This window comes from Gopherus evgoodei, chromosome 1, assembly GCF_007399415.2.
Source record: "Gopherus evgoodei ecotype Sinaloan lineage chromosome 1, rGopEvg1_v1.p, whole genome shotgun sequence".
NCBI lineage: Eukaryota > Metazoa > Chordata > Testudines > Testudinidae > Gopherus > Gopherus evgoodei.
Genome location: NC_044322.1, coordinates 276,413,106 through 276,440,201, shown reverse-complemented (window position 1 = coordinate 276,440,201; position 27,096 = coordinate 276,413,106). Strand labels below are relative to the sequence as shown.

Sequence of the window (27,096 nt, the reverse complement as noted above, 5' to 3'; positions counted from 1 at the left end):
GGGAAGAATTGAAGGATATTTGTGCAACCACCTAAATATCCACAAATGAAAACAATATCCAAGAGATTTTCAGTCTATTAGACAAATTATATAGTAATAATGCCCAACTAAAGATTACACTTATTACTTAACATTAATATTATTTTGAAAGTAATAATATCTATTGATTTTTAAGAAACAGGAAGATCTGTATTCTAAGTTCCTTCATTACATGTCCGGGGGGCAAAAACAATCACTGTCAGGCTGAAACAATGAAAATGCTAATGGTACATGTAAGGATTCAGAAGAATACACAAAAGCCTAATTTGGCTCCAATTATAGTTACTTCATATATAACTTGCAATATACGCAAATAAGCGATTTAAAGTCCACTATTACAGCTCTTTTACTGCAAGGTGGGTAATTCGGTACACTTTCTGCAGTAAGAAATCCTCCAGGTGGAGAAAGATTGGTGCCCTTGATCACAGTGTCTGGCTAGTTCCCTCGGCAGCAGCAGACGTCTTGCAAGCTGGAAATTTTGCAAGACTAATAGTGAGACATGGAGCCTCCGATTTTTTTTAAGTGCACAGAAATAATGAATGGCTTTGTAAAGTGATATTTCAGAGAGAGAAGATATCTAAAAAACATTTATGCTGATGTAGTCCAAGAATAGTGAATTTCACAGATCATGTCCGTTGTCCCGTCCCCGGAAGCCGTTTTCAAAAAAAACCCCAGTAAGTGCTAGGATGGTGGCGAGGCGGGAAATGTCGCATTTCTCTATTAAAAGGCGGGTTTTTCAAATTTTCAAAATATCCAATGACAGCTGGCTCCTTCCTATCAGCCAATCAGAAAGGAGATATTGCCTATAAATACCTCCAGTGAAAAACTAACTGGTAGTTTTTTACATTGTTCTGTAAGAGGCAACACTGTGTGTTGTTGAAAATGGCCAGAACCAAGCAGACTGCCCGTAAGTCTACTGGTGGCAAAGCCCCACGTAAACAACTGGCTACTAAAGCTGCTCGGAAGAGCGCTCCTGCCACTGGTGGAGTGAAAAAGCCTCATCGCTACCGACCCGGGACTGTAGCCCTGCGAGAGATTCGTCGCTATCAGAAATCCACTGAGCTGCTCATCCGCAAGCTGCCCTTCCAGCGCCTAGTTCGTGAAATCGCCCAAGATTTCAAGACCGATTTGCGCTTCCAGAGCTCGGCCGTTATGGCCCTGCAGGAGGCGAGCGAAGCCTATTTGGTGGGGCTCTTTGAGGATACCAACCTGTGCGCTATTCACGCCAAGAGAGTCACCATCATGCCCAAGGACATCCAGTTAGCCCGGCGCATCCGTGGTGAGAGGGCTTAAAGGCTGCCCTTCAGCTTCTAGTAACGAAAACTACTTCAAATGACCCAAAGGCTCTTTTAAGAGCCACTACATTCACACTGAAAGGAGCTGTAACAAGCCCGTAGTTTATTCTCTCTTTGTGTTGCGCTTAATTGAAGATTATATGAGCATTTAGAACTTGTTTTGGGTAGCTTATTTGGTTGAAATGAGCTTCACTTCAACTAACTGTGATTGGTGTTCTCTAAGTGGATTGAATAATTGTGTCCTGTTGTGACTAAGGCGGGCTTTTTTAAAATATAGTCAATAATTTGGATGTCCCCTTTTAAATAGCATTTCACTCGTATTTCTCTGTTTAGCTGGAAGATTTTTGGCTAGCTGCCTTTAAGTTTTTACATCAGAGCTATTCGCAGAGCTTTTTTTTTTTTTTATGTCTTCCATAGTCGATTCTCTAGGCTAATGTTCTCCTGCAGGAAGCCAGAGCTGGACAGAATGGTCCTATATATAAATCATTTATAGGGGTTGAATAGGAACTAGAAATACTTAGTGTCACTATTCCTTCCAACATATTAAGCTTCTGGGTTTTTTTTTAAATACTAATGTAGTTTGGAGAACAAATGATGCTGTTAGTGACAATAGAACTCTTTCATTGAAAAGATAGATAGCTCTTAAAAAGCGCCTTTGGGTTATAGATTTAGTGGTCAGCCAGTAAGCCATTTACTTAAAGCTAGTATATTTGGTGACAGCCTTAGTGCCCTCAGACACAGCGTGTTTGGCTAGTTACCCCGGCAGCAAAAGTCTTACAGCGGTCTGGATCTCCCGGAAGTAATAGTTGAACGCTTGTTATAATATGCCAGTCGAAATGTCTCCCCAGCGATGCGCTCAAAGATATCATTTACAAAAGAGTTCATTATACCCATAGTCTTCGAGGAGGTACCAGTATCCGGATAAACTTGTTTCAGCACCTTATAGACATAGATGGAATAACTTTCTTTCCTGCTATTCCTACGTTTCTTATCCCCCCCTTTTTTTTTTAACCTTAGTTACAGCTTTCTTAGATCCTTTCTTACAAGCGGGAGCAGATTTTGCTGGTTCAGGCATTTTTGACAGCTTCTGCTTTACCGCGTACTTCACTCACTCACACCTACTGCTACTCAGCGTGAATAACACGAACCACCGCTGCTACTGCAATATTTATAAGATATCTTATGCAAATAAACGACTCTCCTTGATGATTTACTATTGGGTGGACGCACAAGAGATGTCGCCACAAGCACATCGAATTCCACTATTGGTCAGAGTGGATCCGCGTCTCCATTGGCTGTTTAGATACTAACACTACTTCAGCCTATCAAAAAGCGCTTACCTCTTCAAATAGAACAGATATAAGGGTAGAGTAGGCTATAGTCAGATCATTCGTATTCCTATTTTACTTTTGTTGCTGTAATTGCTGCTTAAAACGATCATCAATCATGTCAGGTCGAGGAAAGCAGGGAGGTAAAGTGCGAGCTAAAGCAAAGTCTCGCTCCTCGCGGGCTGGGCTGCAGTTTCCTGTGGGCCGTGTGCACCGGCTGCTCCGCAAAGGTAATTATGCTGAGCGGGTGGGGGCTGGAGCTCCGGTCTATATGGCCGCGGTGCTGGAGTATCTGACCGCTGAAATTCTGGAGTTGGCTGGCAATGCGGCGCGAGATAATAAGAAAACCAGGATCATCCCCCGTCACCTGCAGCTCGCCATCCGTAATGATGAGGAGCTCAACAAGCTGCTGGGAAAAGTGACGATCGCTCAGGGGGGTGTCCTGCCCAACATCCAGGCCGTGCTGCTGCCCAAGAAAACCGAGAGTCACAAGGCCAAGAGCAAGTAAAAGCTGAAAAAGAATCTTTTCTCAAAAAAAAAACCCCAAAGGCTCTTTTCAGAGCCACCCACGAAATCAAAAAATGGCTGTGTTATCCCTGACTTTATTAGTAGTAAACGATATGTTAATAAAAAGCTATGTTTTTACTATTATTCTGAAATATTAACCAGCAGCAGTTAGGTTTGGTTGTAGGTTAGAAAATATGAAAAATGGGACATTTCATACTTTCTTTATAGATCATTTGTATTTGGGGACAGGGAGTGTTTCTAATCTGACTGGAACCTAAATAAAGTATCCTGAGAGGGAGGTATCTGGTGTTAAGTACAATCTTCTCTTAAATTATTTCCTCACCTGGATAACAAAGCAGCATTTATATAATGTTGTCTTTTCCACCTTTAAAAGATCAAGCTGTGCGGATTGTGAAGGGACAGTTCCTTGCAGAGCAGAGCAGGCTTTTCAAACTTAACCCTGCTCCCGTCCGTAAACTAGAAAAGAGATTCTTGTCTATAGATGATCAAATTTCTCCTTACTCCCACCTGGCGGCCGAAGTTATATTCCCTCAGGCGCACACAACTCCTTTCCCTCACACAAGAAGCATGGAGTTAAAGTAACTTCACTTCCCTAACAATGTATAGAGGGGATGCTCGATTGTAACATTAGTATTGAATTTTCTAAGTAAAGATGTTCCAATTCGTTTGCTTTCCAGCATGGGCGTCCGCTCTGTGACACGAATGACCCAAATGAACCCCCTTTCCCGGGGGCTGCTTCATGTTCATTCCCAGTGCATCCACAAAAGCATTCAGTACTTCAGCTTCTTCCACATTATCTGTCACTAAGTTGCCTGCCCCATTCAGTAAGGGTCTCACACTTCCCCGACCTTCTTTTTGTTTCTAACATACCTGTAAAAACTCTTCTTGTTACCCTTCACATCCCTAGCCAGCTGCAACTCCAATTGTGCTTTGGCCTTCCTCATTACACCCCTGCAAGCTCAAGCAATATTTTTTAAATTTCTCCCTACTCATCTGTCCAAGTTTCCATTTCTTATAAGCTTCCTTTTTGTGTTTCAGCTCAGCAAAGATTTCTCTGTTAAGCCAAGCAGGTCGCCTGACATATTGGCTATTCTTTCTGCACATCGGGATGGTTTGTTCCTGTGCCCTCAATAAGGCTTCTTTAAAATATTAGTCTGCCAGGGGATCCTACCCATCAGTTCCCTGAGGGAGTCAAAGTCTGCTTTTCTGAAGTCCAGGGTCAGTATTCTGCTGCTCTCCTTTCTTCCTTTTGTCAGGATCCTGAACTCAACCATCTCATGGTCACTGCTGCCCAGGTTTCCACCCACTTCTGCTCCTACCAGTTCCTGTTTGTGAGCAGCAGGTCGAGAGGAGTATGGCCCCTAGTTGGTTCCTCCAGCCCTTGTACCAGGAAGTTGTCCCCAACACTTTCCAAAAACTTCCTGGACTGTCTGTGCGTTGCTGTATTGCTCTCCCAGCAGATGTCAGGGTAATTGAAGTCCCCCATGAGAACCAGGGCCTGTGATACGGAAATTTGTTAGTTTTCTGAAGAAAGCCTTGTCTACTTTCTCCTCCCGGTCTGGTGCTCTGTAACAGACACCCACATCATCCTTGTTGCTCTTGCCTCTAAACTTAACCCAAAGACTCTCAACAGGCTTTTCTCGAGTTTCATATTGGAGCTCTGAGCAATCATACTGCTCTCTTACATATCATGCAACTCCTCCACCTTTTCTCCTCTCCTGTCCTTCCTGAATAGTTTATATCCATCCATGACAGTCCTCCAGTCATGTGAGTTACCCCACCGAGTCTCTGTTATTCCAATCACATCATAGTTTCTTGACTGTGTCAGGACTTCCAATTCTTCCTCTTTGTTTCCCAGGCTTCTTGCGTTCATGTACAGGCACCTAAGGGTACGTCCAGACTACCCGCTGTATCAGCAGGTTAAAATCAATTGCTCGGGGATCGATATATCGCATCTAATCTAGACGCGATATATCGATCCCCGAGCGCGCTTATATCGATTCCGGAACTCCATCAACCCGAACGGAGTTCCGGAATCGACACGGAGAGCCGCGGACATCGATCCCGCGCCGTCTGGACGGGTGAGTAATCCGATCTTAGATATTCGACTTCAGCTACGTTATTCACGTAGCTGAAGTTGCGTATCTAAGATCGATTTCCCCCCCCTAGTCTGGACCAGCCCTAAGATAACTAGCTGATTGCCCTACTTCTTCAGTAAGAATCAGGAGGCCTACCCTGTTGCATCCTCCTCTTTGTGTTTCCTCCCAGTATCCCACTTCCCCGCTTACCTCTGGGCTTAGGTTTCCATCCCCCGGCAAACCTAGTTTAAAGCCTCCTCACTAGGTTAGCAAGCCTGCCTGCGAAAATGCTCTTCCCTCTCTTCATTAGGTGGATCTCATCTCTTCCTAGAAATCCTTCTTCTTGGAACAATATCCCATGGTCAAAGAATCCAAAGCTGTCTCTATGAAACCACCTGTGCAACCACGCATTTACCTCCACAATTCAATGGTCCCTTTCTGGGCCTTTTTCTTCAACAAGGAGGATGGACAAGAACACGACTTACACATCAAACTCTTTTATCCTTCTTCCCAGAGCCACATAGTCTGCAGTGACCCACCCAAGGTCATTCTTGGCAGTATCATTGGTTCCCCCATGGAGAAGTAGGAAAGGATAGTGGTCTGAGGGCTTGATCAGTCTTGACAGACACTCCATCAAATCCTGAATTCTAGCTCCAGGCAAGCAGCACACTTCTCAAGTTTCCTGGTCTGAATGGCAGATGGATGACTCCTCTCTCTTAGGATGGAGTCCTCGACCACCACCACCTGTCTCCACCTCTTGGGGGAAGGTTTTAATTGATAAACCTGAATGTCTCGGTCCTGAGTGTGTGGTAAACCTCACCCAACAGGGCGCAGGAATCCCCAGATCCCAGCTCACATGAGGGAGCTCTGTAAGTGTCTCAGATGACCACCACCCCTGAAGAGTGATTGAGAATCCCCAAATCATGGCACACAGAGGGGAGCAGGAAGTAGGGCTCAGACACCATCTGGGGGTAGGGAGAGGGGTCAGTCCCCCACCACATTCTGGCACATACATAAGGGAAGAATGTGGAGCTGAGAGGGTTCCTGCCGCCCATATCGCATGCTACTCACTCCTATGTCCCTTTCCTAGGTCTTTCACCTGAGCCTCCAACCCCTTTCATCTCCCCTACTACCTATCCCCATTTATCTCCCTCCCTAAAACCCTCCTACCCATTACACTCACTCCACTACCTCCTAGAATGCCCTTTCCATGTCAGCAAGCACTTGTATGTTTTTGGTATTTTAATCAAAAAATACTTTTCTTACATTTCCTGGAAATAATATTTGGGGAGAGAGGAGAGAAGAAATGCTCAGTGTAATTCTATAAGGATAAAGATCAAGCACATGAAGCATGTGATGAACCTTACTGGATAAGAAAAATCTTTTTCAAATAATGTTTTATTTGAATTTCTCTTAAGAATCATAGACTCATAGAATATCAGGGTTGGAAGGAACCTCAGGAGGTCATCTAGTCCACCCCCCTGCTCAAAGCAGGACCAATCCCCAACTAACTAAGGGGCTGGTGGTTGCTATGCTCTTTGTTGGGGTAACTCTGAAGCTTGGAGATCCTGGTGCAATGATCTGAACCCCAGTTTGATCTGTATATATGAGAAAAAAATGTTTGGCAGAATATCTCAACTTTAAGAAAAGCTTTTTTGAGGAGGGGCTATATCTCAAGAACCCCTTGGTCAAAGGGCTCCCAATTTGGATCGCTAACTGAACCCTGCACCCACATGAGACAAGCTAAATTTCATGGCAATCTGAGTAACCATGTAGATTTTAGATCATCTAAAAGAACTGAGCTTTAAACAGAAAGTTGGTCTTAACCTTAACTGTAGCAGAGCTGTTCATCTGCTATAATGTGCAATTTTATGTGGTATGTTGTGTCCCACAGAATTGTATTCCTTCATTCATCACCATGCACCACAACTGCACTTTGTTGTGTTGACTGATGGAAGGATTACTGTCAGCAGGTCACCATGACTCACTGTGACAAGGAAGAGGTGAATTTACACCCAAAGGCACAACAAACCTCTTATTTCTTATTGATGTGAATCACAAGGGTCTATTCTTGCCGGGGGGACTTGTAGCAATCTGGTTTAATATATGACACTGTACTACACTGTGGGAGTAAGAGCCATTAATGTTACAAAGGGAGTCCTTCCTATTCTCTTGTATGCTATATAGGTTCTTGTACTGTCCTCATCATCCTATTATCTGTAATCTGTTATTCAAAATACAAGCAATCTTAATGTAAGAGTTACAGAGATGAACAAAGGATATTTATTATTGTATTACTATTGGTTTGTATGTTTTTTAATGTTAATAGCAAATACTGCAATGTTACAGTATTTTAAAATTCTGCAGCTTGAAAAGGAGTGCCCGTTAGATGGCAGTAGAGGGTAATAAATGAGAAAGGATGATGAATTTTATTTTCATCCGTGCCCTAGAACCCTTAGTGATCATTTTAATCCATGCTTTCTAAAGATCTGTGGACTCATAGTTAAATTGTGTTATAGTAGAGCATAGTTAGCATTAAGGTGTATTGACTTTTTTTGCTGTCACGTGTGTATATCAAATTATAAGTATTGTTTCCCGTTTTCTTTAAGCAATTTCAAAGCCTTTCTCACATAAAATAATTCTACTTATTAATTATGTGAATGAGTTCCTTTTCCTGACGTGGAAAAAGACTCTGGGTTTCTGCTTGATTACTTGTACGGCCATTCAAATCACTAGTTGACTACTTACAGTATGGTACTGCAACGGGAATAATAATAACGGAAAAGGAACATACGTCCTAATGAACGAACATAACGCATGAAAGAAAAGAATACAGCATCCGACAATACAAGAGGGCCCTCCTAACTTTGGATGAAATACAGTAAATGTGCACTTATCACATTGGTTCTCTTTTCGCACACTTGGGGTAATGACGGCGAATGCAGATGCAGGGGAGCAGCAGAGGTTGATGTGTCACAAAACCTGATTGGTCAGATTTTACCGCAGACTGCAAATCCATAAAAATCAAAAGGAGCATTTTGAAACCAAAATAGGCACAAAAGTGAAGCAGTTTTACCAGAAGGTCCTCCAGGAGGCAAAATATGGTAATGGCAAATGAAAAATGTCATTTGACAGCTGCTGGTATTGTAAACAATTCACAAAGACGCCAGGTATTGCCAGAAAATCAGGGATTCTGTTGAATTAATAATTAGTAGAGGTAAAATTTGATAATCTGCCAAAGTTTGGGAAAAATGATTCTATATCGGAGTCTAAATGGAGCAATAGCGAGCGGAAGGGCCAAGCTAATAACCCACCACTTTTCAGGCATCAGGGGTTACCTCTATACTACAGGGTAATTTCGAATTAACTTAAACCGGTTTTATAAAACAGATATAAAGTCGATTGCACGCGTCCACACTAGGCACATTAATTCGGCGGTGTGCGTCCATGGTCCAAGGCTAGCATCGATTTCCGGAGCATTGCACTGTGGGTAGCTATTCTGTAGATATCCCATAGTTCCCGCAGTCTCCCCTGCCCCTTGGAATTCTGGGTTGAGATCCCAGTGCCTGATGGGGCAAAAATCATTGTCGCAGGTGGTTCTGGGTACAGCCTCACGCCTCCCTTCCTGAAAGCAGCAGACAACCATTTCGCGCCTTTTTTCCTGGGTGAACTGAAAGCAAATGCCATAGCACAGCAAGCATGGACCCTGCTCAGATCAACAGCGCAATCGTGGACGTTGTAAACATCTTGCGCATTCTCATGCAGTCTATGGTGAACCATGAACTGCAAAGGCAGGCGAGGAGGAGGCAGCTACGGCAGCGCGGCGACAAGAGTGATGAGGACATGGACACTGAATTCTCCCTAACCGCGGGCCCCCGCGCTTTGGAGCTCCTGCTGGTAATGGGGGAGGCTCTACCCATTGAATGCCGATTTTGGGCCTGGGAAACAAGCACAGACTGGTGGGACCGCATTGTTTTGCGGGTGTGGGACGATTCCCAGTGGCTGCGAAACTTTTGCATGCGTAAGAGCACTTTCTTTGAACTTTGTGACTTGCTTTCCCCTGCCCTGAAACGCCATAATACCAAGATGAGAGCAGCCCTTGCAGTGGAGAAGCGAGTGGCAATAGCCCTCTGGAAGCTTGCAACACCAGAGAGCTACCGGTCAGTCGGGAATCAATTTGGAGTGGGAAAATCTACTGTGGGGGCTGCTGTGTTGCAAGTAGCCAAAGCAATCATTAAGCTGCTGCTACGAAAGGTTGTGACTCTGGGAAACATGCAGGTCATAGTGGATGGCTTTGCTGCAATGGGATTCCCTAACTGTGGGGGGGAGATAGATGGAACCCATATCCCTATCTTGGCACCGGAGCAGCAGGGCACCCAGTACATAAACCGCAAGGGGTACTTTCCAATGATGCTGCAAGCACTGGTGGATCACAAGGGACATTTCACCAACATCCACATGGGATGGCCAGGAAGGGTTCATGACGCTCGTGTCTTCAGAAGCACTGTTCTGTTTAAACGGCTGCAGCAAGGGACTTACTTCCCGGACCAGAAAATAACAGTTGGGGATGTTGAAATGCCTGTCGTTATCCTGGGTGACCCAGCCTACCCCTTGATGCCATGGCTCATGAAGCCATGCACAGGCAGCCTGGACAGTGGTCAGGAGCTGTTCAACTACAGGCTGAGCAAGTGCAGGATGGTGGTAGAATGTGCATTTGGCCGCTTAAAAGCCCGCTGGCGCACATTACTCACTCACTCAGACCTCAGCCAAACCAGTGTCCCCTTTGTTATTGCTGCTTGCTGTGTGCTCCACGATCTCTGTGAGAGTAAAGGAAAGACCTTTATGGCGGGGTGGGAGGCTGAGGCAAATCACCTGGCCGCTGATTACGCGCAGCCAGACATCAGGGCAATTAGAAGAGCTCACCAGGAAGCGGTGCGCATCAGAGAAGCCTTGAAAATGAGTTTCATCACAGGCCAGGGTACGGTGTGACTGCTGTGTTTGTTTCCCCTTCATGAACCTCCTCCCCTTTATTGACTCCTCCTGTAAGCAACCCACTCTCCCCCTTCGATTACAGTTTGCTTAAGGAAATAAAGTCACTATCGTTTAAAAAGCATGTATTCTTTATTAAAAGTCATTCCCTGTAAGCAACCCACCCTCCCCCTTCGTTTAAAAAGCATGTAATTATAAAAAGAGGAAGAGAATTAACAAGGTATCCCGGGAGTGGTTTGGGAGGAGGATAGGAGGGAAGGAAAAGGCCATTAAGCACATTTCAATGCAATGACAGCCTTTTGGTTGGACTGTCCGCGGGGGTGGAGTGGGTTGGTGCACAAAGCCTTCCCCAAGCGTTCTTACACGTCTGGGTGAGGAAGATATGGAACATGGAGAGTACTGAGGGTGGTTAAACATAGGCTGCAGCGGCACTCTGTGACCTCGCTGCTCTTCCTGAAGGTCCACCAGACGTCGGAGGATATCAGTTTGATCATGCAGCAGCTCCAGCATTGCATCCCGCCACCGCTGATCTTCCTGCCTACACCTCTGATCTTCCTGCCGCCGCCTCTCATCTCGAGCGTCTCTCCTATCCTCAGGTTCACTGGCATCTTTCCTGTACTTTGCTACCACGTCCTTCCACTCCCTCAGATGAGCTCTTTCATTGCAGGTTACTTCCATGATTTCTGAGAACATTTCATCCTGCATCCTCTTCTTCCTCCGCCTTACCTGAGCTAGCCTTCGGGATGGAGTAGGGAGGCTTGAAAAATGTGCAGCTGCATGAGTGGGGGAAAATTGGGAGATAAGGATTTAAAAAGATACATTTTACAGAACAATGGTTATACTCTTTCACAGTGAACAACACTATTCACCTTACATAGCACATGTGATTTCACTACAAGGTTGCATTTTGCGTCTTTTAATATTGAGTACCTGCGGCTCTGGTGTTACAGAACAACACAGATGCAGGTCTGGGCATCACAATTCAGCTTGCATGCAGTCATGGTAAGGCACAGCTTCTCCCTTTGCTGCCTCTTTCCTGTTAACAAGGAGCAGCAGACGCCAACCCCTCCCCCCACCACATGGCTGGTATCATGGAAGATCACTGCTAATCACCCCCCTATCTCCCCCCCACAACCGCATGGCTGGTATCTGGGAAGATTCCTACTGGCCAAACGCTAAAAAGCTCAGCACTATCCTTCCTCCCCTCCCCCATCTCTCTGTCCCCTTACTTAAATTCCTTAATTTCAACCAGGTTACCATGAACGATATCACTCTGCTGAGGATAACAGAGCGAGATAAGGAACGAATATTTCTTGAATGCCAACAATCACCGGGACCATACGCAGCTAGGCTTTGTCATGCAATGATACTCCATTACTTGCTACATGCATGGCGTGGTAAAGTGTCCTATCATGGTGGACGGAACAAGGCTGCCTTGCCCAGAAACCTTCTGCAAAGGCTTTTGGAGTACCTCCTGGAGCACTTCACGGAGATGTCCCTGGAGGATTTCCGCTCCATCCCCAGACATGTTAACAAACTTTTCCAGTAACTTTACTGGGTGTGAATGCATCCCAAGCCCTCATAGCAAATCAATCATTAAAAAACGCTTGCTTCTAAACCATGTTTTATATTTACAAAGGTACACTCACCAGAGGTCGCTTCCATGGCTTCACTGTCTGGGCTAGTGGCTTGCGAGGGCTGGGAGGGTAATTCCGTCTGGGTCACAAAAAGCTCCTGGCTGTTGGGGAGAATGGAGTGCTGTGTGCTCTCTGCAAGTTCTTCCTCCTCTTCCTCCTCTTCATTTTCCCCCTCCACTGAATCCTCATCCATGGTTGAGATTATAACCCCCACCTCGGAATTCACGGACAAGGGGGGGTAAGGGTGGTGCAGCCCCCTAAAATTGCATGCAACTCTGCATAGAAGCGGCATGTTTTTGGCCCTGACCCTGATCTTCCCTTTGCTGCTTTGGTTTTCTAGTAGGCTTATCTGAGCTCCTTAACTTTCACTCTGCACTGCACTGAGTCCCTGGTGTGGCCTTTTCCCATCATAGCCTTGGAAATGCTTTCAAATATTTTTTTCATTTCGTCTTTTGGAATGGAGTTCTGTTAGCACTGAATCTTCTTTCCATATAGTGATCAGATCCAGTACTTCCCATGCGGTCCATGCTGGAGCTCTTTTTCGATTCTCAGGAGACTGCATTTTTACCTGTGCTGATGAGCTCTGCGTGGTCACCTGTGCTGATGAGAGCTCCACGCTGGCCAAACAGGAAATGCAATTCAAAAGTTCGCGGGGCTTTTCCTGTATACCTGACCAGTGCATTAGAGTTCAGATTGCTGTCCAGAGCGGCCAGTGGTGCACTGTGGGATACAGCTTGGAGGCCAATAACTTCGATTTGCAACCACACTAACCCTAAATCGATATGTTAATATCGATTTTAGCGTTACTCCTCTCGTTGGGGAGGAGTACAGAAATCGATTTAAAGAGCCCTTTAAATCTATATAAAGTGCATTGTAGTGTGGACTGGTACAGTGTTAAATCGATTTAACGCTGTTAAAATCGGTTTAACTTCCTAGTGTGGACCAGGCCAGGGAGACAGAGCCTAGCGGCGGAGGATAACAGAGAATAGACCCCGCCCTTGTTTTTCTTGACAGTTTTCAATCCGGTCGTCTCCCATGGATCTCAGCCTCAGATGATGATTCATTACACAAACTATAGTCTAAAATGGACTTGGGAAATGGTAGGCGAAGGGCCATCGGAAGGTGGTTTACCATAACGTCCATGGTATTTCAAAGCTTGGATCGCCGTAGGGATATAAACGTGTCTCGAAGAGAGTGCTAAACAAACCCTGAGGAATGCGATCCGTGATGCTCCTAGCTTTATTGAGCATGCTTTACTTTTTCCTTTTCTCATCAGAGCAAAACAGCAGCAATACAAAGGCCCTTTTCAAAGCCTCACCAGACTTTCACAATAAGAACTATTATTTTTAGTAGCTTCCTTCAAATGTATGGGAAAAGACTTTTACTTTACACATCAAGTTGTTTATTATTAAGTGATAATTCCCAATTTCTTACTCTTTACCAAAAATCTGTTCACTGCCATTGATCTACGAGAAACATTGTATAAAAGCAGCTGTCTGTTCTTTAGTTCCATATATATTATATCTCTAAATCTGAAAAAATTGAATGCTAACTGATATGTGTAAGAGGGCTCAGGAGAAGACTCACAAAAAGTCTAATTCAGTTCCTTCCTGTTGTATGTGGTGCTTAATTTTTAATTTGTACCGTATTCAGAGAATAGATTTAAATAAAATTATTAAAGTTATTTTAATAAGGGGTAGATGGTTCTGAACACTAGAGAAAGAGACCCTTTTCAGGGAGATGGCCTTGGTACTCAGAGCTACTCTGTTTGGGCAGCCAGCTTGCAGCGGTAGCCGAGGCACTTCAAGCTATATCTGCTAGGAAGGGATAACCGAGGACTTTACAGTCCAGGCTAGAAAGTCATTACAACTATTCCTCGAACAGCAGCTTCCGCCTCCAAAGAGGGGGAGGGAGGCAGTGACTAAGGGAAATGGAGAAAGAATGAGTTAGAGACCAAAATACCTTTTCTATCTGGCTAGTGGGGCAGGGATTTGACACATTGGTTAGTTTGATACGTCCCCTCTGTTAACAGATGAGTTAGTGATAACCCTCCCCTGTATTTCCTCCTAAAGACTATTCATAACTACTTAAACAGTCTCTCCCTCTGCGGGTCAGGGGTGGAGGCGGAAGTTTGAGTACTCATTCGGTATAAAATTATGTTCCCCAGACGGAAGAAAAGGGGGAGTATCTAATGATTTGTGTCCTAGTTTTCCACTCATTATGGTCACTTATGACACCAAGTAGATTATTGTGAGCAAAAATAGATTAGGCTGCAAAATAGAAATTTAATCCTTTTACTGGGCAAGAATTGAAACGCAGGTGATTCCTCCGGTCTTGCGTGTTTAATTAAGGTTTCTGGCAGGACAAAAGGAAACTAAAGGGCGGAGTGTTCTCAGCCTGAAAGCGGGGTTAGAACGGAAGGATCCTCCAACCCTCCAAATAACCACAAACTGAAACGTGAAACGCGATGAAAACGGGGAGCTTTTCGAGACGATGTTCTGCTGTAAGAGAAAGGAGCAGGAATGACATTCATGAACTGGTCATTTTGAAAGACGTAGTGAGACACAGAGGAGCCGCCGATATACAAGAACAAGAAACTGAGATGGTAGCGAAGGAAAGATGGAGTCTGTATCTTGAAGTTTCGGAGAGAGGAAACCGCAGAAATGTTCGGAGGTGGGAGGTCCGAGAATCATGAATTTCAGGGAAATGAGCTGTGGTGCCACAACATTCGGGAAAGCCATAAGCTCCAGGATGGTGGTGAGGCGGGAAGGATCCTATTTCAATATTACAGAGCGGGCTTTTCAAATTTTCAAATTACCCAATGACAGCTGGCTCTTTCCCAGCAGCCAATCAAGAAGCAGAGTTTTCCTATAAATAAAGCTAGTGCCAGAACAACGTTTCTTTTTCTCCGTTGTGTTTCAGAGCTTATAACTTCCTGTTTTGGTTAGAATGGCCAGGACCAAGCAGACAGCCCGTAAATCCACCGGTGGCAAAGCTCCCCGTAAGCAGCTGGCCACTAAAGCTGCCCGGAAGAGCGCGCCTGCCACTGGGGGAGTGAAGAAGCCTCATCGTTATCGCCCCGGCACTGTAGCCCTGCGAGAGATCCGCCGCTACCAGAAATCAACTGAGCTGCTCATCCGCAAGCTGCCGTTCCAGCGCCTGGTGCGTGAAATCGCCCAGGACTTCAAGACCGATTTGCGCTTTCAGAGCTCGGCTGTTATGGCCCTACAGGAGGCGAGCGAAGCCTATTTGGTGGGGCTCTTTGAGGATACCAACTTGTGCGCTATTCACGCCAAGAGAGTCACCATCATGCCCAAGGACATCCAGTTAGCTCGACGTATCCGAGGCGAGAGAGCTTAAAGGCTGCTTAGCCATCTTCCAAATGACCCAACGGCTCTTTTAAGAGCCACTAAATTTACACTTAAAGGAGTTGTAGCACGCCTATAACTTAAGCGTTCTGAGATGGCACAGCATTGCGGGTAAACTGCTTTATAATTTAGTCCTAGTAGTTTCTCCAGTCCTTCAGTAAAATGCATTTATTCCCTATTAATGTCTAAAGAAAAACAGTGCCAAACAGAAAGTTACTATTTAAAACTTTAGCTTCAAGTTCCTTTCCCACTTTGAGGTGATTATGTGACAAACTCTAGAAATATTTTATAAAAATTAACTTGCAATTCTAAGAACAAAAGTGGTAGACTTCTGTGGGTGGCGGTAGTCAAAGGATTTTTAATTTTACTTGTAATCAGATTGATCACGTGGAAACCTTTTATTCTCAGTCTGGTTAAAAGTAACCTATAAACAAGTCGCCAATGAATTATTTTGGATTAGGGTATGTGAATGATGAGCAGGAGGCTCGAACAACCCCTTTGTAAAACAAGCCAATCTAATTGGAAACTAAACACAAACGCGATCTTTTTAGAGGAGGGATGGAAGATGCGAGACAAGGAAAGCGACATTATTGTGTCCTGTTCTCCTTAACGCCGCATATTAAGCCTGGTAGATTCTTTTGCTCGAAGATGTATCAGAATGAAACTGTAGACACCGAAACGTAATCCTTTCATTTATTGCAAGTAATTACCATTTAAGAACTTCTCCAGTCTTTCATGAATTTAAGGCAGGACTGAGGGAAATTAGAGAGATCCTTCATGAGGGCGCAGTGCCCCACAGTCTCAGAGGAGAGAATTACTGAAGGTTAGTTGTGCCGCCCTCTAGATAATCACAAATTAAAACAAAATATGAGGCTCGAGAGAGGTTTCAGCCCGTTCTGTGGGTTAGCGATTATCCTCGCCCCTTTCTTATCTCCGGGAATTTGTGTACGTGATGGTTGTTCAGCAGTTAAGAGAAAGAGAACAGGGATTACTTTGTTAATAAATTGGTCGTTTTGAAAAAAAAATAGCGAGACATGGAGCCTCTGATATAACAGAAGAAATAAATATGTACCGAGGTGGCAGAAAAGGGAAGGTGGTTTTGTAGACGGGGGGAGGGGGGGGCACAAAAAAGCGGTACTGGGATGGTTCAAGGATCCTCAATTTCAGGGAACCAGCCAGCTTGTGACGAGCGCTTCTATTCTGTGCTTTCAGAGCTCGGCCGTTATGGCCCGATAGGGGGCCAGCGAAACCTACTTGGCGCGGCTCTCTGAAGATAACTTTAACCAGTGTGCTATTCGCGCCAAGGGAGTCACCATCCTGCCCAAGGACATCCAGTTACGTCCGTAGTGAGAGGGTTACAGGCTGCTCAGCACAGCCATCTTCTGCAATTTCCAAACGACTCTTTTAAAAGCCACTGTATTCGCACTGAAAGGATCTGTAACACTCCCGTAATTTGTAACATTTGTTAATGTTTATATTTGTTCTTATATTAACAACCCTAAATAGTAAGATTATTCAGATAAACTAGAACGGGAGGGGAGAAAACATTTGAGTTTTAGCTACAGGAATTTAAATGACAGAAACAATGAGGCAAACCAATTATCCTTCAGGCAAACAGAATGTATACATTTTGAATACGCAGATAAGGATGATATTCATGGAGCCAAAACTTTATTCGAACCTCTAGAAATCTTCAGTTAGAGAACTGAACAGTGTAATCTGATAAAATATCAAATTTTATTTACCGGACAAACCGTTTAGCCATTTTATATCTGGTGGGGATGACACCTCATCGACTATTGCTTGGGAAGTGGGGAAACGAGAACGAGGGACACCGACATTTTTCATTACAATTTGAAACCCCGATATAGTTTAAATGGACTTAATGCTATTTACTAAAGCGAAATCAGTCCCCACCTCCTCTCGATTTAGGGGACATACGCAATTTAAAAAAATGCTTTCACAAGTCGCCGGAGACTAAAGCACTTTTAAAAAAATACACTGCGTTTGAAAAACATAAGCACGAACAGTTAATGATATCAGAGCTCTTTGGATGAGGAAATGGATGGCTCTTAAAAGAACCTTTGGGTTATAGGTGTTCGTACTCTTACAGCAGACGATTTATTTGGAGCTGGTGTACTTGGTGACGGCCTTAGTGCCCTCAGACACAGCGTGTTTGGCCAACTCCCCCGGCAGAAGCAGGCGCACAGCGGTCTGGATTTCCCGGGAAGTGATGGTTGAACGTTTGTTGTAATGAGCCAGACGAGACGCTTCCCCAGCGATACGCTCGAAGATGTCGTTCACAAAGGAGTTCATGATCCCCATGGCCTTAGAGGAAATACCGGTGTCCGGGTGAACTTGTTTCAGCACTTTGTACACGTAGATGGAATAGCTCTCCTTTCTAGTCTTTCTGCGCTTCTTATCGCCCTTCTTTTGAGTCTTAGTAACAGCTTTTTTAGAGCCCTTCTTGGGAGCGGGAGCAGATTTTGCTGGCTCAGGCATCTTGATAAAAATTATTGTATTTTAAAATACTCGATGTACGCTACTCCTCAATCCCTAAATACCTAATAACAGTACAGTATAATAGCGGCAGCCCCTCTACTTATAGAAGCCTTATGCAAATTGTGCGTTTCCCTTTCCTCTTTTTTTATTGGACGTGAAAGTCAAGATCCGTCCTCTGCGGCACATTGTACAGGGCTATTGGTCAGAGTTAGATCCGCATCACCATTGGCTGCCCAGACAATAAATATTTTTCAATCTATCATAAATCGTTATGGTATGAGCGCGGGTTGCAGAGCGTCATTTCTTCACTGTTCTTGTATGAAGTAGTTGTGTGAGAGCACAATTTAAGATAAGCTATCAGGGAAATTAAGATAGTAAAGTGAGACTTAAGAACAAGTCTCGCTTCGTGTTTCTTCTCTGAATCTAATGAAAACATACTAATGCAAAATAACGTATCCATCCTTTTCTGTTCTTTCGCAACAATACAGCACCTTTTAGAAAGTGCACTAGGCTATTTATGAGACTTGTATTAAATCAACAAAATGAGAAATTGTACACACACATTTTCCTTTATAGGTTATTTTTGCCGTTGAGAAACAATATACAAAGAGCCATGAATCTGACTGGAAACCAGAAAAAATTCCTTAGGAGGTAATTTGTCGTTTTCTCGAGATCGCTCACCTCGAATGTGGGGGCGGAGAGTATGAAACACCGAATCCCCCTTAAGAACAAAATTACTGGCCAATCCTTAGAGTGGGACTTTTAAACAACTGGTTTCAATCCACTCTCAAAGAGGGCAGAAAGTGAATTGTTTATAAATCGCCGTTTCCTATCACACCGTTCTCTAGCCCCCTCCCCGACAGAGACTGAAGCTGATACAGGAGTAATGATCGTAAATATCCTTTCGTAAACAAACTCTTGCCTTCCCTTACACGATAGCTGTTAGCGCTCACTCCCCTAACAGCAATGTATAGAAATGATCCTCGGCTCCAATGCAGGGCTGCTTCAGTTTGCTTGTGCTTCCAAGTTCGATTTTTTTATATACTTTAAATAACAGCAGATTTAAGCCCCACGTTGATGTCTAGCAGGGATGGTAAAACTGCAGCATGACGCAGTATAAGGAACGACCATCTCAAGGGGCTGTTTCATATTCCTTCCTAATGATGCATAACCATACATTTTATTTGCCCCCCCCAGTGATTCTTGCGACTAGTCGAGATGCGAACGCATCATTGAATAAGCACCATGACATTAGTAAGTGAATCTAGTGTTTCAGCTCCTTTTGGGAAGGGATGGGTGGCTCTTAAAAGAGCCGTTGGTTTTTTAATAGGAAGTATCTTGCGTCATTTCACTTCTTCTTAGGCGCGGCCCTCTTCGCCTTCACTGTTTTGGGTTTCGTCGGCTTGACCTTGACAGCCTTGGGCTTCACTGCTTTGGCCTTAGCGGGGCTCTTAGCTGTCTTCTTAGGCTTGGCCGCTTTAACCTTTTTCGGACTCTTGGCCGTTTTTTTGGCCGCTGCAACTGGTTTCTTGACTTTTTTCGGGCTCTTTTTCGCCACCGGAGCCTTTTTGGGTTTCTTGGCGGCGCTGGCGGGCTTCTTGGCAGCTGCTTTCTTAGGCTTTGCCGCTGGCTTCTTCTTGGGAGCCTTTTCCTTAGTTTCACCAGTCTTCTTGCTAAGCTTAAAAGAGCCTGAAGCACCGATACCCTTAGTATGAACTAAGGTGCCCTTATTCACCAGACTTTTGAGCCCCAGCTTGATGCGGCTGTTGTTCTTCTCCACATCGTAACCTCCGGCGGCCAGAGCCTTCTTAAGAGCGGCCAACGAGACCCCCTTGCGCTCCTTGGAAGCGGACACCGCTTTGGTGATCAGCTCGGTCACACTGGGACCCGCGGCCTTCCGGAGTTTGGAGCCTTCTGCCACCTTCTTCGGCTTTTTAGCTTGAACCTTTGAAACTGGAACAGGAGCTGCAGCAGCAGCCGCTGCTGTCACTGCAACAGCAGGCGCAGTTTCCGACATGATCACGCTGTACATATACAGAGTCTTTACCCACGGCTCCCGCCCGTAGATGCCTTTATTTATAGAGACGAGCTGCTCTCTGATTGGTGAGTTTAAGAACCCGCCCAGCCGCAAGGCGGACAGAGCCTTTCTCCCCGCTCAGTTTGTGTTTCTTCGGAGGAAATAAAATGCATTTTTTGCACAATATTTGTCACGGAATCACCCCATTTTACAATCATGAGAAGGTGAAATAGGACATTTTAATCTGTCAGTATTTTCTTTTGAAAATAATAATACTGTGTTAAAAAAGACCCAATAAATCTTGCATCCTGGAGCTTGATGGACCTCCGGAGAGAGAAAGTTTTGTTTTTCTTTGTAAATTCAAAATGTTCTTTTAGCAATAAGATCAGAAAAATAATGAAATACTAATCTTCAGAGGGTCTTCTCCAAAACATATAAGGAAGTGTGTGATTTGTATCAATGTTCTCGTTATAAACTGATTTAAACGAGACAGAGGTAGCACAAACTAGATTTCAGCTTTGCTCACCAATGTCTATAACCCTTGACTACTAGGAAATAGTACTAAGTTAACTTAGTAGATCTTTCCATACCATCTAGACTAAAGTTCTGTGAAGGCTGTTTATTTCTCATAAGGGAATAATATGTGCTTTGTGGTATTATCCCCATAAAATTAGCTACTCATGGTACAATCCCAGATTTTAGTTCTTATAAAATAGGAAAGGGATGCACACCTTAGCCTGATAACCAATGCAGATATAAAAATATTAAAGCATAATCACTGGTTGTTTAATTCAAAATTACAAAGAAACAAATCATGTGCTAGGTAAAAAACAAACAGGGATTATTTTTTCTGTGAAATAATTAGAAATCATCCATTAATCTGAAAATAATGGCAGATGTGAAAGTGTGTGTGAATCTCTGTAGTTAAAATGATCTGAAAACACAATTCCTGTACCCCTTTAGCTTCTAAACTAGGGACAAACAGTGGTTGTATCTGGACAATCCACTTTGCTAGGTCTCAAATCAGTGCATAGGGACATTCCTGTATGTAAAGTCTGTGTCAACAGTACCTAGCTGTAGAAATTGAATGACTGTACTCAAGTGAATCTGAATAAATTATACTGGCAATGCCATTCATGTTTCTTTCCTTAAAGAAACACTTTATATGTATTCATTCATGATTGGCTCCAGTGCTTGACTCATGTAATAAAGGAGTGTTGTATCCATTAGGATTTAAAGCCCTGCTTAATAGCATCACATTCATTAAATGAGTATCTTCTCCTTGGAGACAAATCTCTGGAAGGGAGAGGTTGACATATGAAAGGCGTAACACCCTTTGAGCCTGTGGGGACAGAAATGGTAGTAGGCCCTGAGAAGGGTTTGCATAAGCCAAGGTAGAATCTCTTTTCTTTAACCTTATCCTGACCACAGTAGGTGAGGTATTTGGAGCACCCTGGAGTCTCTGGTGAGCTGTTGCCTTCAATCTGTGCCTGTTAAGAGGTTGTGTATAATGAGGTTTGGGTTAGTGTAACTGGAAAAACTCAATCCTTCCCTCTGTTCTTACAGTACAGTGCAATTAGTTGGAAGCATTCTTCTCTTCCATTTCTCTATTTTCTTATTCATTCTTTCTTTTTTTTTCTCTCCCTTCATCAGTGGAGTCCCCAGCCTAGGTCACCCTAGCTATGGAAGAGGGTATGTATGTGAATGGGGCAATTTGGGAAATCTCATCAATGGTGAATCAAATTCCCCCAAAACACACTCCTTTTCTTCTTTCAAACACACATTTGCACACATGTTCCCATCCCTAAAAAATTTGGAAAGTTCCCCTTTTGTTATTTATTAGAATAAATGAACCACCAGTGCTGAAGGAACGGCAGGGACTGTGAACAGTTCCTGGGCAGGGGAGGGAAAACCAATGGACATGGCACCTCCTCTTTTATCAAAGTGTGCAAAAGGTAACAACGTCTTTTTTTCAAATGTAGCCTTACTTTGTTGTGTCATGGAGAAACTCAGCAGGTCTGTGAGCATATATGATGGCTAGCATCTCAGTCACAAGGTAGCCTAATAAGGATATGTGGGCACTTCCAGGTTTAATAGCCAGAGCACTGTGTCTTGCCCATTCTGTGGTTGAGATGCAGGGAAATGGAAACTCAAAGCAGTGCACATTCCCCTGTGATGCAGACAGCAATTAGGAGAGTGTGGCCTGGGGTGCTTATAGAGAGACCACTCTCGCCGTGCCCTTTTCTACACATGAGAAAGTTGGCATGCATAGTCCCAATAGTAATACACTTCACATCCCTATTCTAAAAGGTTCCTAATGGTGCAGCAGTGATCACACTAGACAATAAAAAACAAACAAAAACACTTAACCTCCCTATGGTATTCCACTCTGCCAATTTAATGGGTACTATGGCAATATGGATGGGGATCACCCTTGAGGGTGCCAATAGTCATCAGAGGGATGAAGCTTTCCATTATTACAAACATGAGCTAGGTTTGCAAGGGAAACCTAGAGGTGAAAGTGTTCTGTCGTCCATTACCAATCCCATGGACCATCCACTCTCAATGGGGATGGAGGGGGAGATTTTACTGGAATGGTTACAGCCAATAAATAAATAATAATAATAATAATAATATTTCACGTCATAATTTATTTAGATAAAGAAAAGAGATGGTAATGTACCCCAAACTTATTGGTGCCTCCAATGTAACAGATAACCCTGGTGGGATCAATTTTAAAATTATTCTTGCTATGTAAATAAATATCACATCTTTTAAAATTATTATTATTGATTTGTTTGTTGTTTCAGTAATGAAGCATGAGTTTATATTATTTGCTGGATAGCCTGGAATGTTGCCCATTACTGTAATGCCAGACACTGAGAAAGGCAAATCTCAAAAGGTTCAACAGTTTGGTTCAGTCTGTGCTAGTATTAAACAGAATCTGTTTAAGCCCCTTCTCATGGACCTTCTCCCTGGCACCCCTTTACTATGAGGAGGTTTCTGCTTCCTATCTGATAGCAGTACCTTGGAGGACAAGCTTGACCTCCCTTGTTAGCTGATGAAGGGCAATGAGTTTGTGACAAATCAAAAGAATTGAGTTTGAGAATCCAGAGACAAACTTTAAGAAAACATCAACAATAAAACCACAATCTCCCTTGGGAGAGGAGTACTTCCCTTTTATCATCTCACCTGAATATTCACATGAGAGATTGGTGATGGGGAGTAATAGTCCTGGAAGAGGAATACATCTCATGGCTGCCATAAAAATGTTGATTACAATGCTGAACTTGATGAGACAAGTGTAAGGATGTTGTGTTGATAAGGGGCATGTTCAGGGCCAACAGGAGAAGAGATGCTAATGAAACTGTCCTAGCGCCTGATCAATTCAGGGGAGTTACAAATCAGCCTACCTGGCACAGGCTCTGCTAAGGAGAATGAGACAGCCCAGATCCACCTGTGAGTAGTTAATTACCTATGTGGCTGGGTGGCAGAAATGCCTGGGCCTAATACAAGTGTATGAAGGCTCAGTTAGGTGGTTCTAAGACACAGAGAGGAAGCTCATGATGAAAGGGGCTTTTCAGGGAAGGTACGTAGAGATCTTACTAGAAAAGAGGGTTAGGAAAGGTGTTCCTGGAGGTAGCAGATTCTGATAGTGTTATGAGCTCAAAGGCCTAGGAAGATCAGTCCCAGGGAAAGGCGCTTAGTAGATGGTGGTAAGCAGTGCAGGTTGTTGAGGAACTACATGCTGCTTCAGAGGAGACTATAGCTGTTTGGCATCTGCATGGGTCCTGAATTCAGGAACACCTTCCCAGCTGATGGTAAGAGCCTGCTTCCAGGAGAGGGTCCCTGGTTGAAAGGGCTTTAGTGGTGATGAGCCTGGTCAGAGAAGCTGGAGGGACTCAGATGGAGGCAGATAAACTAAGCTTAACACACATGTACCCTGTTTAGGTCAGTGGGGTGAAGACCTGCTTGCAAATCTGTGTGGCCAATGATTAAATAAAACTAGACCCTTGAAGTATCAATTGTCATATACAAGCCTCGCTGAACTTAGTGATAGCCTGTAAGAGGAAACTGAGGCAGCGACAGACTCTGTTGCTCCCCATCAAGCTGCCAGAGGTTATGCAGCATTGACACAAGGGGGAGCTCTGGGAGTAAGTGCCCATCCTATAACAGAAATCCTCTTACAATTTAAACAGTTAATGCAGGTCTGAGATTTAATATCAAGTTATTGATGGCTTATTCCCTTTTTTGTTAACCATTATACCACTTGCTCAGTTTGCAGTACACTTGAATCTCCTGCTTCAGAAGCCAGGTATTTAGATCCTTTCTGGATGGAGCCACCCCATCTCCCCCCACAGTTAGAGAAATACAGTTCTTTGGGTGCATCAACATGGACATGTATACAAATCGCTCTACATTCTCACTTTCTCCTGAAGAAATCCCCCGAGCGGGGGGTAATGTGTATGATTAGTTCTAAATATCTTTTCAAATAAGAGGTGATGTGGAGGTCACTGTCTCTCACATAAACAACCTTGAGAGTGTAGAACCTCACTCTCCTGAAATGTACACAATGATTATCATGATAATATCTAGCTCTTATATACAGCTTTCATGTAGCTCTCAAAGTACTTTACAAAGGAGGTCACTATCATCATCACCTTTTTACAGATGGGGAAACTGAGGCAACAGAGATTAATTAACTGGGCGAGGTCACCCAGCAGACAACCTGGGTGGAGAGCTCAGGTCTTCTGAGTCCCCATTCAGTGCTCTGACCTGTTAGACAACACACAACCTTGAACCAAAACCCAGCCAGGCACTTCAGACACCAAGTATCTTGTAATAAATAAGACCAATCTTTACCCAGTGAGGCCCGTACCTCCTAACTTTCCCTTATGCAGAGCAGAGAGTTCCTCTTCTTTTTGTCCCAAAGTCTGCATTCTTCTCAGAGAAATACACTGCCTCCTAATCAAACTTCACTGGCACCTGGAACAAGCACACTCCATTCAATGCTGATTATTTGTGGCAGAGCTAATCTCATTGTAGGAACTTTAATTTTGAATTTAATTACATGCTTTGCATTTCCAGGGTGATCAGCCAGCCAGGTTTATTGGCTTTTGTCCTGATTGGGCAGAGCAGTCCTAGTGTCCCAAAAGGTTCTACTGGCACAAGGGTTTTATTAGTCACCCTCTCCCTATTCTTCTCTTGCAGCCATTTGACCTAGTTCTTTCTGGGGTAGGCCAGAATGCACAACCTTCAAGGTGCTGTCTATACATATATATTTAGAGTGCTGGTAGGACTCACTACCCCAAGTCTGTCAACCCGGGCTGGAGGGCTTGGTCTAAAATGCTGCATAGACCCAAACTCTGAGACCAGCATTTAACAAGCAAAGCAAATAGACAGAGGTGGTGGCAGCACTGGGGCCCAGTCAAGGCAGCCAGGACCTAATGGCTTATATGGTCGTGTTTAAGTGACGGAGAAGAGGGAAGTGATGGGTTAGAATGTGTGAGTGACTGGTGCAGGGCTGTAATTAGGGTGACTAGAAGATGCATGACTGGGGGAGAGGAAAGCCAAGGTAGCCATCTCAGAAGGTGAGAGAAGCAAAACAGGAGCTGGCACTTCTTCCTCCAGCCCACCCTAGCTGTCAATACCTTGCCGGGCAAGCATCAAGCTCTCATTAGAGACAGCTCTGCCTCCTGCCACATTTGAATATGAGACTTTGAAGAAAAAAAAGAAAAATATCTACATTTAGAACATTTATCAATTTCCTGTAGTTAGTGACCACATGTTTGCAATAACAAGTCAAAATTTACAACATTCTAAGCACTGGAATCCTCTGAGCAGCTATGAACCTGAGATTCTTTTACATTTCATTGTTCTAGAGCAGGGCCACCTCTAGCAATTTCGCCGCCTCAAGCACGGTGGCACGCCGGGGGGGCACTCTGCCGCTCACCAGTCCCGCAGCTCCGGTGGACCTCCCGCAGGCATGCCTGCGGATGCTCCACCGGAGCCACGGGACCAGCAGACCCTCCGCAGGGAAGCCTGCAGGAGGTCCACCGGAGCAGTCTGCCACTCTCCCTGCAACCGGCAGAGCACCCTCCGCTGCGTGCCGCCCCAAGCATGCGCTTGGCGCACTGTGGCCTGGAGCCGGCCCTGCTCTAGAGATGGGTAGAGCTCTATGGTCATGAAGAAAGCAGGTGCTCTTCTGTCTCTTTAGCCTGGAGTTTCTTTCTTTGGCACTGCAGTACCTTTTTATAAAACAAATAGGGGGAGAGTATATCCTGACTGGTCCTTTCACTTAGTTACTGTCTCTCATGCCCAGAAAGTCAATCAATCAGAGAGATGTCAACCACTACCATTACCATCCTTGTCATTTCTCCCAGTTAGTAAAGAAAGGTGTTTTGTTTATTGACAAAACAGGACAGTCTTTACTCTGGTATCTGTTCTTTCAAAGTAATCTCCTTTCCCAGTTCACTGTACTATTAATCTTACTCCTGCCCCATCTCCGTGACACTATGCCCATTCTCCCAGCAAACCATGCCAGTTCAGATGTTAAGAGAAACCACACTATTCCTCTGTCCTATTAACATTCAATGGCAAAGGCTTTGCTGCCATCTTGCTGAATATCACTATCCATTATTCCCATAGCCTCTCATCATTAAGGTGGTCAGATTCTTCCTTTCTCTTTCTCAGACACTCCTACCTACCCACACAAATGGAGCTTCCCAGGTGATGCTGCTATGTGTTCTTTTAAGAGAGAAACTCTTCATCTCAATACAGTCAAGTAGTATAAGGATTGTTGTAGACAATAGAAAAGTCCTTTGAGACCAAACCAAGGTAATATGTCCTTGTTTTACCATAGTATCTAAAGTTCCTTTTACCTGTACCCCGCTTTACCTCTCATTTGAATTATCCAATTGTATATTCTTACCTGTGGCAGACTCACTGACAGTCTTCTGTCAGGGCTACCACTAGGTCTCTGCATAATGTTCCCAGACCTGGGCCTGGATGTCTTCAGGCAAGATTGTCAGGAACTATTCTAGAATTACTAGTTTCATGGTTTGCTTCTTGGTATGGATCTCTGGTTTCAACCATTTATGAAGCTGCTTGTAAACCGCTCTGGGTCCTTCAGCATCTTGGAAGAAGAAAGGCCTAAAACACTGATGGCTTTGTGTGCAGCTGATGTACCACAGAAGGATTGCTTCCATTGCCTTATTGTAGTTACCTGCTTCTCTTATAACCAGGCCTCTATAAGCCTGTTGTGCTTTTCCTTTGAGATATGACAGCAAAACTTTATCCCTCCCTTAGGCCACTC

General features: G+C 44.2%; 5 protein-coding genes and 1 pseudogene across 6 annotated transcripts; 3 read left to right on the top strand and 3 right to left on the bottom strand.

The window, feature by feature from the left end:
- Positions 1 to 2,487, bottom strand: part of LOC115644257 — a 43,016-nt pseudogene extending 40,529 nt beyond the window's left edge.
- LOC115644240 (histone H3) lies at positions 905 to 21,030 on the top strand. Of its 2 annotated transcripts, XM_030548362.1 has the most exons (4): positions 905 to 1,318; positions 12,476 to 12,481; positions 13,902 to 13,909; positions 21,021 to 21,030. In XM_030548362.1, exons 1-3 carry the CDS (start codon positions 922 to 924, stop codon positions 13,904 to 13,906), a joined length of 408 nt encoding a protein of 135 aa, XP_030404222.1. In that variant the 5' UTR covers positions 905 to 921; the 3' UTR covers positions 13,907 to 13,909; positions 21,021 to 21,030. The 2 variants fall into 2 exon arrangements, with proteins under 2 accessions (XP_030404222.1, XP_030404214.1); XM_030548354.1 differs by lacking the exons at positions 12,476 to 12,481; positions 13,902 to 13,909; positions 21,021 to 21,030 and having other exon boundaries at positions 905 to 1,364.
- On the top strand, positions 2,696 to 3,354 carry LOC115644255 (histone H2A.J). The gene has a single exon (XM_030548373.1). The coding sequence runs from the start codon at positions 2,781 to 2,783 to the stop codon at positions 3,168 to 3,170; it is 390 nt and encodes a 129-aa protein (XP_030404233.1). The 5' UTR covers positions 2,696 to 2,780; the 3' UTR covers positions 3,171 to 3,354.
- LOC115644246 (histone H3) lies at positions 14,792 to 16,731 on the top strand. The gene has a single exon (XM_030548364.1). The coding sequence runs from the start codon at positions 14,844 to 14,846 to the stop codon at positions 15,252 to 15,254; it is 411 nt and encodes a 136-aa protein (XP_030404224.1). The 5' UTR covers positions 14,792 to 14,843; the 3' UTR covers positions 15,255 to 16,731.
- Positions 16,996 to 19,096, bottom strand: LOC115644259 (histone H2B 8). Its single transcript, XM_030548377.1, has one exon. It carries the CDS (start codon positions 17,762 to 17,764, stop codon positions 17,384 to 17,386), a length of 381 nt encoding a protein of 126 aa, XP_030404237.1. The 5' UTR covers positions 17,765 to 19,096; the 3' UTR covers positions 16,996 to 17,383.
- On the bottom strand, positions 19,092 to 19,823 carry LOC115644145 (histone H1-like). The gene has a single exon (XM_030548263.1). It carries the CDS (start codon positions 19,794 to 19,796, stop codon positions 19,113 to 19,115), a length of 684 nt encoding a protein of 227 aa, XP_030404123.1. The 5' UTR covers positions 19,797 to 19,823; the 3' UTR covers positions 19,092 to 19,112.
- Positions 21,031 to 27,096: the final 6,066 nt, after the last annotated feature.

Excerpts from the sequence above, each read along its gene's own strand:
- LOC115644255 (XM_030548373.1), top strand. The coding sequence starts at position 2,781 with ATGTCAGGTCGAGGAAAGCAGGGAGGTAAAGTGCGAGCTAAAGCAAAG.
- LOC115644240 (XM_030548354.1), top strand. The coding sequence starts at position 922 with ATGGCCAGAACCAAGCAGACTGCCCGTAAGTCTACTGGTGGCAAAGCC.
- LOC115644259 (XM_030548377.1), bottom strand. The coding sequence starts at position 17,764 with ATGCCTGAGCCAGCAAAATCTGCTCCCGCTCCCAAGAAGGGCTCTAAA.
- LOC115644145 (XM_030548263.1), bottom strand. The coding sequence starts at position 19,796 with ATGTACAGCGTGATCATGTCGGAAACTGCGCCTGCTGTTGCAGTGACA.
- LOC115644246 (XM_030548364.1), top strand. The coding sequence starts at position 14,844 with ATGGCCAGGACCAAGCAGACAGCCCGTAAATCCACCGGTGGCAAAGCT.